Source organism: Antechinus flavipes, chromosome 3 (genome assembly GCF_016432865.1).
Source record: "Antechinus flavipes isolate AdamAnt ecotype Samford, QLD, Australia chromosome 3, AdamAnt_v2, whole genome shotgun sequence".
Taxonomy (NCBI): domain Eukaryota; kingdom Metazoa; phylum Chordata; class Mammalia; order Dasyuromorphia; family Dasyuridae; genus Antechinus; species Antechinus flavipes.
Genome location: NC_067400.1, coordinates 120,607,568 through 120,619,708, shown reverse-complemented (window position 1 = coordinate 120,619,708; position 12,141 = coordinate 120,607,568). Strand labels below are relative to the sequence as shown.

General features: G+C 33.3%; 1 protein-coding gene across 5 annotated transcripts in view; it reads right to left on the bottom strand.

Moving 5' to 3' along the window:
- Nucleotides 1-4,839: 4,839 nt before the first annotated feature.
- Nucleotides 4,840-12,141, bottom strand: part of LMO7 (LIM domain 7) — a 62,324-nt gene continuing 55,022 nt past the window's right edge. For 4 of the 5 annotated variants that reach the window (XM_051983937.1, XM_051983939.1, XM_051983938.1 and 1 more), the window contains 3 exons: nt 7,961-8,069; nt 6,397-6,499; nt 4,840-4,962 (listed from right to left, as the gene is read on the bottom strand). In XM_051983937.1, coding sequence (XP_051839897.1) covers nt 4,940-4,962; nt 6,397-6,499; nt 7,961-8,069 — 235 coding nt within the window. In that variant the 3' untranslated portion in view covers nt 4,840-4,939. The remainder of the gene's footprint in view (nt 4,963-6,396; nt 6,500-7,960; nt 8,070-12,141) is intronic. The other variant, XM_051983940.1, reaches the window with a different exon arrangement.

Sequence of the window (12,141 nt, the reverse complement as noted above, 5' to 3'; positions counted from 1 at the left end):
GAGGAAGGGAACCAACAAGCTGATAATTAATCCAATATTTGTGATCCCTGGTGTCCTTAATCTGATATCCAAAACTCTTTCCAGTCTAGCCCTATCTACCTTTTTCAACCTTATCAGAAACTATTCTCTAACACAAATCCTAGGTTCCCTTCAGATTGTTCTTACTTTCTTGCTCATTCCCTTCACTTTTTTTTTTTAACCTAAAGTCTTCAATGCCCAGATCTTGCCCAATATTACCTCTGTGAGTTACAAGCTATCTGACTTTAGTCACTTAATCTGTTTCCTCATCTGCAAAATAAAAATTTCTAACTTCTTACATGTCTCTCAGATCTAAATCCATATATAATTCTATGACCCTTGATGAAGCTTCTTTTTCTAATTACTCCAGGATACAGTAATCTCTAGCCCCTCTTAATACCAATATATACTAAGTCACATGTCATCTACTTCTGGTGTTAAACATTTCACATATGTATGTTTTACCTTCCTAAATAAATGTCTATAAGACAAAGTTAATTTTTCATCGGCATGGGAAATACTCTAAACACTATCCAGTGTATTAAGCAAAGTTGTCATGTTTATTTCTTCACTTCTAGTGGAGTTATGGTTACATAGAGTATTTCCCCTAGTCTAGACTTGGTTTGAGTCTTTAATCATGTCCAAAATCTTTGAGGAAAGTAATAGAACATATAACTAGGCTATATCCATCACTGACAATTACCTTCTGTTCAAAGTTGAAATCAGAACTGTGTATGTAGCATGAATAGATTAATTTGACTATTTAACTAAAAATGAACTGCTAATTTGTCTCAGTCACATTTTCAGGATATTTGCTTACTACTTCTGTAAAATGGGGATATTTATGTCACCTATGATTTTATATATAGTTTCAAAGAGATCCCTAACAAAGGTATTAATTTAACACAAACTATTACAAATGAAAAGAAAAGTTACCTTCTTATGACAAGTGTGAAGGCTTCTACACTTTGGCTAAGCTATTTGAATAGTCTAAAATGATTCATTTCATACTTGGGCATTTTGTAGATTTTCGACAATCAGAAGCAAAAGTTATCTTTCAAGAATACTGTCCTGTCATAAAGTAGGCAATTCTTCAGTCATCCAGTGCCATACAATGAGAAGTCTATAAGAAGGTCTTTTATTCAGAAAGCACATATAAAATAATCATGTATAAGTTATCTTGTACTACACTGTCTTGTACATAATTATGTACAAGTTATCTTGTACTACAATGTCATTAACCAGCCCTTTGTTACAATTATCAGGGTTAGAAAGAACTACAATGTTCAACCTATACTTCCAGGAAAATCCCTTCTGCAATAAACTTGACAAGTGACCAAGGTTTGCCTGAAGAACTCCAGTGATAAGAGACTCTCACTTTGTCAAAGCTCAAATTTAGGCAACTTTTCCTGTCACCAAGACTTTAAATCACCCATTGTACCTTTCAGACCAAGTAGAAGACTTCAAAAGTTGGGGGGAGAGAGGGAGAAAAAGCCCATTGAAGGGAATGGCTAAAAAAAAAAAAAAGTTAATACTATATTAATGTAATTGAATATTATTGTTCCTATTTTAAAAAACCAACAACAATGAATATGAAGAATTTAGAGAAAACTTATAGAACTAGGAAAAGATTTTTACCAGTTAATAACAATGTAGAAATACACACACACACACACACACACACACACACACACACACAAATACATGTAATTGACTCTTAAGAACAGATGGGAAAATATATCTCTCATCTTTCTCTGCTGAAGTGGAGGATCGTGGATATGAAACACTACATAAAATGTCAGACTTGATTGATGCATTGTTCATTCAATTTCAAATTGCTCCCCCACATTTTTTTTAACTCTAGATAGGGTTAACTCTGGGTAGGGAGGAGGAAGAGATATATTGGAAATTAACATTATATCAAACCAAAAGATTACAATAAAATTTTAAAATTAAAAAATAAATCTGATGAGGATTTCCTCGAGTTAATAAGATATATAGATATAGATATATAAATATATATCTATATCTATCTATATATGCATACACACACACACACACACACACACACACATACACACTAATCTGGAAATGGAAAAATTCAGTTTCTACTATGAAGTCCAGTCCCGAGTATAATAATGTCATCTTTTTGAGTGCTATCACATTCTCCACATTTTTATGCTAATTTGTTCACCTAATGATTCATGCAATGTACTGAGCAGTCACCTTCATGCCTAAGTGCAGAGCTCTATTCCCAAGTCTTAGAGTTCCTTAATTTTCTGCACAAGTTGGAGTAATTCCTCTATCATTCTATCAGTGAGAAATAAAAGAAAAACCGTCAAACGCAAAAAATGAAAACACTTATTTGCTCCATAGTCTCCTATTGATGTGGGAAAGATTAGTTTCTAGATTCCCATCCCCTCCTAGTGAATGTAATTACCCTTTGACTCCCAAATCCTGGTCCCTTTGAATTCCAATAGAAGATCCGGACATGTCCCAGCCTCACCCAGATCTGAGCCAACTTTGGGGCTACACCCAAAAGCTCCTCGAGCTAAGTCTCCTATTATAAAAAGGCCTCGCTGGAAACCCCTCTTTGCAGAGATTCCAAACATGCTAGCCATGTGAGGACCCTCTGTCCACTGGACCCTCTGTCAGGTGCCCTCCTTATTTCTACCTTCACCTATACTTTAACCTTGCTTACCCAATAATAAACCTCTTTTATCAATCTAGCTCTCAAGCCAATAAATGCTTTTATTGGGAACTCGAGCCACTATTAGACCCCATTTAACGCCGTATCCTTGCGCTGAATCCAAGGGGGTTGCAGGGGAGCTTTGTTTGACTCCCTATACCCCAAACCTGCCATTAGACCTTAACTAAACCCTAATTTCATTTAGGTACCCCAAATCTAGACCTCAAAACTATCACAGTATCAGTGTATCTGGTGTTTAATTAGATGGCAATTAATTTGTGGTTTCTAGCCAGGAGATGTGCTTTTGTCTGTTTGGCATATTTGTTTTTTTTTATTGTTTTTGCCAAGGCATTTGGGGTTAAGTAACTTGTTCAGGATCACACAGCTAGGAAATGTTAAGTGTCTATGGTTGGATTCAAACTCAGGTCCTCCTGACTCCAGGACTAGTGCATCTATCTACTGCATCATCTAGCTGCCCTTTCTTGCATATTTGTCAAAAAAAGGTGTTTCTTCACTGAGGACATTAGCATACTTGTTACACTTTTTATATAATTAATTTAAAAGATTCAACTCTTCAGTAAAACCAGCAAGCAAATCCCCACATATAAAACAATCTACCAAATACCCTCCATCAAAGATGAAATATAAAGGAAATAACAAACACATGTTAGTTTATCAAGTACTTCTACAAATTATCTAAATCAATGAAAATGGAACCGTGAACATTCTAAGATTCTATAAAATTCTTCATAGTGATAAACAAGAAGAATGTCATACTCCCCTTCCCAAATTTAGTATTCTTATAAAAACTTTCCTACCTTGATACACTGTTCATGAACCCTTACAGTATTAAATACTGAAGGAAAAAAAAAAATGTATGGAGGAAAAAATCTACATGTATTATATATTTAAGTCACTTTTATTGGAAAGCAATTTTCAGGATTATAATTTGCTTATGTGATTTTTAAAACTGGAATCATAATCTCATATTTTTCCCTACCAGTTGACAGCTTTATATACTTATAACCCATTCCCAAGATCATTTTCTCCAATCTCCTGTAATTTTATATTATTCACTCTAACAACTAATTTTGTAAATATAATATTCATTAAGCAAGATTTCATTCATTCATTAAATAACTAGGTTAAGCTGTTATATTTTTGCTATCCCTGTCCAGGTTTTCTTTTCATGATGTGCTTATGTATAACTTGCCCTGCAAGTCTTCTAAACCCAATGTCACATTATCCTGTATTACCTACATTGCAAAAGAATAAGGACTTTATATAAAAAGACAAGTTACCATTTACCTTAGGCAAGAAAGCAGTAAGAGGCACATCCTCAAGATTGAATACTAATGAAAATAATATTCAGGTATAAAAAAGGTGTGACATGCTTTTTTCACATGTTTTGCTTTAGAATTTAAATTGAACACTTCAGTGTCAAGATTTGAGAAAAAGAGAATAAAAAAAAAAAAGAAACACGTGACTTAAATGCATCAATAAGTTTATTTACAAATGCAGTTGAAACAATAAAGAAATACACTAGCTCTCTGGGGGGGGGGGGGGGGGGGGGAACAAGCCACAGTTACATTTTCTTAGTGAAGAGAAGAAACTCTTAAGAGTGAATTGGTCAAAACTAAATCCTCAGATCTGCAAATACACAAGACCCCCTCAAAAAAAAAAAAAAAAAGTATATTGTATATGAAAAAAAAAAATCACAATGGGAGACAAGTTAGAAAACCAGACTACAGAAAACAAATACTAATAGGTCTGCATTGCTTATTTTCTGGTATACATTACAAATAAGGTCAGCCATTACAAATATATTTAAATTAACTATTTCAAATAATGTTTAAAAGTATTCTTTCTTTCAAAAAACATCCTTTTCATATACCATTGGAAAGTCAAGCTAGATGTGAATTATTAGTCTCAAAAATATTTTGAAATTACTATTGTTAAGTGTTTGTTCTCCTTTGTGCTTTTTAATATGCTGAATTCAAAAAGTAAATACTGTGCTTATCCCAAAACATGATTACCTTCTTATAAATAACAAAAAAAAAAAAAAAAAGTTAACATGAGAGATGGATATAAATGTTCCTATGTAATCTAGAAAAAAAAAAGTTTTTCTTTAAAAAAAAAAAAAAGACACATACAATATATATCTATAGATCTACACCAGCAGCAACCACCTCTTCTTCTATCTGCAACAGTGCTTTCGTATGGAGGTTAACTTCACATGGAGGTTGGCTGTCCAGCTGATCAGGCAAGAAAAAAAGAAAAAAGAAAAATACTTAGATTCAGAAAGAATAAAATATCAAGTATCTGGGATACTTAGCAGCAATCGTGTTTTGAGAAAATCAAGACTGAGTAAAATAAGCTTTACGGCTTAATCATGGGACAAATAAACTAAATCTTTGGGGCAGGAAGATTTTCTTCATTTGCATAATGAAGGTGAAATTTAATGACTTGAACAGAAATACATTACAGCCAACTCTCACTTATTTGTGCTAATGGAGGGAAAAGGAAGCACCAATAATGCAAAATTATGATTACTAACCTCCCCCCCCGAAAAAATAAATCCAGATTTGACTCTGGAATTTAATCCAGGAGAAAAATACACATATTCAACTTAATACATGCCTATCCTTGGCATTCTCATACAATGAACCCACTGTCAACAGTTTAGGATATGACTTGACAGTTAGGGTTAGGAAACATCAGCATAATAGAGAAGCAATTGAAATAATAATCCATCCACAGAAAAGAGAGAATTGGCTGAGTATAAGTCATTAATAAAGCACTCCATAAATAAAGGTCTATACAAATACCTCATGGTTCAAAATCATATTGTTTTGCTGATAAAGAAGAAACACAGGTTACCAGTATCACTGTCCAAAATATAAACAGCAGCCATGGTTGTATTCACACAGCTATAAACAATATTCTGGATCCATTAACTTTATTTTCCTAAGGTTTATAACACATTAAAAAATACATTATTTTAAACTAAAATAAAAGTGTCACATGCTAAGACACAAAGTAGCATTTGGGACTTCAAAAATTTGAGTATCCAGAAGAAAGATGCTGAAGGACCAAATAATCCTGAGAAGTATTGCTTTGCTTTGAGAGAAAAAATATATAGAAAGATAGTCTCAAAATAATAATGATAGCAAACTTTAGCAACTGTTTGACTTTTAATTTTTAGGAAATGTTATAATCAAAAATTTTTCAAATCCATTGACCTTAATTTAATTATTTTCTAAGAAACATATTCAACAGTCTAAAGTTAGAGATTTGTTAAAATGTGGTGAAAGCAATGAAAAAAAGAAGAATTAGTTCTTAAGAGGACTAATTTCAAATCTCTCATTTTCCTTTAAGTGAGTCTTACTGAGGATTCTGTACATCCAGGCAGGCAGCATAGGGACAACTCCTAGGTTTCCAGCTCATTACAACCCCCTTTCTTGGCCTTATAAATTATCCTCTTTTGCTGACATACAGAGCAATCACCCAACTATTCACAATCCCTCCCTAAAAAGAGGCAGCTTTAAGTTTATACAAAAACACTCCTAAAAATGGGAATTCTGAGGCAGGGTGCTTGTGGGAGTAGAAGATGCAGATTCAGGAATATGCATGGGAGCCCGAGGTCTCTTTAAAAGGCAAGAGATTTTCTCTCTGATTTGCTCTCTTACATTTGAATCGGAGATAGCACTCATTGCAGTACAATTCATTATTTCGGATTCTGACTTCTGCTCCTGAGCTGGAGCCCCCGAGGTCACACTCACAGGCCACACACTGGAAGGAAAACAGCAATAATTAGTTATCTATCCATAAAAGAACTTGCTTGTGGTAAGAATGAATAAAGCACTTCATTAGAGGGGGGAGAGAAAGAGGGAGAAAGAGTTAGGAGGGGAGAGGGAAAGAGAGGAGAAAAAGAGAGGTGGTGTGAGAGGGAAGGAAAGGGGAGGGAGAAAAGAAAAGAGGGAAGAAGGAAGGAAGGAAAGAAGGAAAAGAAGGAGAAAGAAAGAGGGAGGAAAGGAAGGGGGAAGAGAGAGAGAAGGGAGGGAGGGGGAGAGGAGCAAGAGCTTTCAATTCCCTTAACCAAAATTAGCAAAAGCAAACACAATGATTAGCGGATGAGAAAGAAATGTCCAGATGAGGCATGAGTTTAGTTACATGAAGCTAACTTTAATTCTAAATATGCTGGGAAGCAGAAATGAATCATTGATTAGTTTAATGACATTCTGTCAGGTTTCCTGGGGTGGGGTGAGGGAGTGAAAAGTCATGAAATCGCATGAGAGATCTATCTCTATCTATCAATGAAGGGTAGGATATAGACGCAGCTTTCTGAAGTGGACACTTGGAAGATTCCATGCAATAAAAATTCCAACCTACTTCTAACATGGAATCTTTACTTCAATGAATTTTGGCCCCATGGTTTTGTTCATATATTTGGAGAACACTAAATATTTTGGCTTATTCTGTTGAGCCAACATGCAAGCCTCTATCACCACTGTACTTCTTAGAAGAAGTCTGGCAATTATGTAGTATAGGACAATGAGGAACCAATCACTGCACTTATTCTCCTTCCCAAAATGAAAGCTCCTCAAATAATGGATTTACATAATGTTTCTCTAATAATAAGCACCTCATGTGGCAAAAATTTAAAAGACTTTTTTTAATATGTGGATTTTTAAAAGTATATGGAATGTCAAGTGTATATAAATGAGGCATATGATTAAAATTTATTGCAATTTTTCTTTTTTATATTCTTCATTTTAACAGCAAATCCAACTTAGGGTAGGAAATAACTCCATGACCACTATATTTATTATAGCTTTAATCTGTCTAAAAAATGTTTACCATCACATATTTGATAATATTCCAGGGGCAAACCATTTTAAAGATTACCTTTGCCATCAAGCACCCTCACTCTCCACCCCTGGAAAAACAAAACAAAACAAAACACAAACCCTATATTTTAAATATGATAACATAAAGATGGTTATACTTGATCAGTGGATTAAAGAAAATGCCAGAATTTTGAGAATATTTTAATTGTGTTTCCAAATCATACCCTTTATTACTTTTAAGCTTTAAGAACTAAATATTAGTAGAAAATTCAGCAGAAAGGCCATGTGGATTGATGCTCGAAACATAAGGCTAGTTAGTAGTGTCCCCACAACCAGCGATCCAAGAAGCCATGCGTTCTCCAAGCCAAGCCCCAATCTTCATGTTGCTTCTATCAATTCTCACCTTAAAACAATGTAAATGATAACAAAGCCCCAAAGACTCGATGATCATGGCCGCTCCCTTGCCCAGAATGTTATTACAGTAGGAGCATACTCTCTTCCCACTGACTGACCTGGACACGGAATAAGAATGGGATGGAAGCCTTGTTGTTCAAGATAGTTAAGGATAAAGGGCATCTTAACATTAATATAATACATTTGAAGTTTGAGTCTCTTCTTTAAAGAAAAAATTCTTCATAAGAAAAAGCAGATGCTCAGAAAATATTTTAGTTATGTCGAAACACACCTAAACTTTTGTTTGTAACTGTTGTCCATGTAGTGATAATGGCATTGAGATATTAAAATATCTTACTCAATGAATTACACATAACAATGCAGTAATAATTTGCTGTGATGTTTTCATGTTATTAATCCAATCTATAAAATTAAATTTATAAAATATTAATGAATGAAAAAGTCTCTGCCTTCAAAGAACTAACATTCTATTAGGGAGTCCAGTAGTACAAAGTATGTGCATGGTTAAATAAATACAAAGTTAAATTGAGGAGGGAGAGTACATAACAAATGGAGAAGATTAGAGAAGGTTTCATGGAGGAGGTGACACCTGAGCTGATCCTTGAAGAAGACAAGATTTGGGGAAATCAAGTATACCCTAGATATAAAGGACAGGACAAGTTCGGGATCAGTGAGTTCAGGAAACAACTCAGCTGCAACACAGCTGTAGGAAGAATGTGAGGACTAAAAATGACCTGAAAAGCCATCCAGTCTGACTCTCCAAATTTAACAGATGAGAAAATGAGACCTAGATGAGTAAAATGTTATTTGTCCAAAGTCACATACAGGTAGGGAATTAGTATTTTAGTCGTTGGAGTTCAAATCCAGCACACTATACTACATCACCCTTCAGGGGAATACTGTAAGAAAGTATGGCTAAGTAGTTTATGGCAGGATTGTGGAAGATCTTAAAGGGTAAATTTAAGAATTTATATTTTATATTAGATAAAAGAGAAAGTCACTGAACATTTTTGAGTGGAAGAGAGACTAGTCAAGTCTTTGCCCTAGAAAGGTTATTTTGATAGATTTATGAAGGGGTGCACATATTGGAAAGGGAAGAGAAGCAGTGAGACTAATTAGGAAACCAAAAAGTAAGAGGTAATGAATTAGGATGATAACCATGAGTTTAGATAAGAGATTGAATTCAAAAGATGTATCTTCACTTGTTTGAATAGTTTGAAGCTCATACTTTCACCTGTCTAATTTATTGTGCTTCAATTTTCATCTGGTTTTGTCCTAACTATTGGATCACATAAAGGGATGACTAAACCCAAGAACCAAACTTAAAATTCTTGTTTTTCAGTAGTCACCCTCAAACAAAAATGCAGACATCACCTTCAAGTATTTCTTGTCATTGGCATAGAAGATGGAGTATAGTGTTACAATTTTGCTTATAGTATGTTCTGTGCCAAAGGTATCATCTGACCTGAAATAAGGAGATGGATCAGATGACTTCTGGAAGGATCATCTATGCTATTATTTGTATAGTATTTAAGATAATGATGATATTCTTATTGTATTTTATAGTAACCTAGCCTTTTGATCTAGTCATCTACAGTTATCTCGATTAATGGAATCCACAGGTAATTTGGAAAAGCCAACATAAAAGAGTGTTTCTGCTCTAAGGTTACATGTTGTTACCTGAAAAACGCCAAGGCACTGCCAATCTAACATACTTGATATCTTCAAGTCATGATAATGGTAATAGTTCACATAAGAATATTTCTATGAACTGATTCAGAGTGAAGTCAATAAAACCGAGAAAATAACTTACACACTGATCACAACACAAATGGAAAGATTAGCAACAACAAAGCAAACAATGCTGAACATTACAAAATTAAAATTACCACACTTTGTCCCTCAAAAGATACAAAGTTGCATTTCTTTTCCTTCTTTGCAACAAGGAAACTCTATGCACGATTTTGGATTCAATTTGAGTTTTGGTTGTTTTCCTTACCTTTTCCTTTTTAAAAAAATTATTTATTTTAGAGGATAGTTGCCTGAGATTATGTAGTGAGATATGTGGGAAATATGTATTATTATAAAAATAAGAGAAATCTTAATAACAACTTATGCATTAATAATGACAGCCCACTTTATATGACATTGTTTTACAAATTACTTTACATACACTATCATTTGATCCTAACAAAAATCCTTATGAAATAGGTATTATTATTATTATTATTATCCCATAACAAATGAGGAAACTAAGGATCAGAGAAGTTAAAAGACTTGCCCAGAAATACACAGTAAGAAATGTGTACAGTAGGATTCAAAACTAGTTTTTATTGACTCCAAGTCCAGTGCTCTATATCCATTATGCCATCTTTACTATACTATGCTATCTCCTCTCTACTATAAAATTAATTCATATATTAAAATAAATTGAAATTCAGGTATCATGTTCAGAGTACTTTTTCCTTGAACAAACTTTGTTGGGGTTCAAGTAGAATGAAAACATTTGATAATATTTCATAATAAAAATAAGAAATTAAAAATAACTGAAGACATTTTTCAGTATTAAGAACAAAATGGAGACTACAACATTCATATGAAGCAGTGGAGAGAACATGAATTTTTTATTTTTCCATACTACAAAATATTAAAATTGGCTAGAAAATCCCTAATGGATATTGGTATACTCTAATTTTCTCAATTACCAGGACATTTCAATTGAAAATTTGCTTGGGAATAAAACTGATTTATAAAAAGCAAACCCTCATATTAAAAAAAAAAAAAAAGATCTTCCTATACCAATGTTCAGCTACTCAACAAAAACATCTTCCTTTTGGCTTCTACTTATCCTGTTTCACGTGAAGGTAGAGAGGGCCCATACTAGAGAAACTGTCCAGTTTTGTCTTCTACAGATCTTCTTTGTCTGCCAATTCTTTTATCTTTTACCTAGTTTGTCAAAACCATTTACCTCACTTCTAACCATCAACCCTTTCCCCATTTCTCTTCCTTCCCCACACAAAAACCAGAAAGAACTAGCATCAATCACTCACAAGATTAAATACAATATGATTTCTAAGACTTTGATAAAAATTCATTCATGTTTAAAGTGTTTTCTCACAACCAGGTTTTTGCACTGAAATGGAATTTAACCAGGTTCTTTTCTCTTAGTCATGAAATGAAAGTTCTTTTTCCTTGAAAGTAATTTGTAAAACAATGTCATATAAAGTGGGCTGTCATTATTAATGCATGAGTTGTTATTGTAAAATATTGTATTGTAAAATAGGAAGAGTGCTTAGATTATGAATTCCCCAAACTGGAAATTGAATGCCCATGCTTACTATTTGTGTGACATGGGCAAAGTCATTAATATTCTCCAAATCTCAGTTTCCACTTGCCCTTCTTCACTAACATTCTTTACATGATGGTTAACTTTACATCACTGTTTAAATGTGAGCTCTTATTAGCTAAGTTCCACATACATACTCTCATAAACACACACACTTTTTTCCCCTGACCAGAATATGAGGCAATTAGAGTATCTAATTCTGTTCTTAGCTCTCAGACTACCTTCATTATGTTTTTGGCTAGAACATGTTCTTGTTCCTATCCTCTAAAATGATTACCCAGCAATATGATTGCTCAGCACTATTTTCTTCGTCGTCTTCTCTTTTATCTTCCCATAAATACCCTTATATTATAGCAAAACAGAACCTCTCAATTTCTCATACACATCCTAGACTTTCCTGTCTCCAGACCTTTGTTTTCATTGTTCCTCTTAACTCAAGGGCTATTATCTTAGAATCCGTAAACTTAGCTTTTAATATCATATATATATATATATATATATATATTATATATATATATATATATATATATATATATACATATATATATATATATATATATATATATATATATATATATATATATATATATACACACATACACATATGTATGTATGATAGTAATTTCAATATAATTGATTTCTTTTGTAATTATACAAATTTTTATTTCATATATTTAAACACATTATTCTTCAGAGAGTTCCATTCATTTTGCCAGACTGCCAAAGGAGACAATAAAACATGATTTTGATCTAGAATGCCCTTCTTTCCCATTTTCCATTAACCCCCAATTTCATGCATAAAAATCCTACTCATCTTTCAAAAA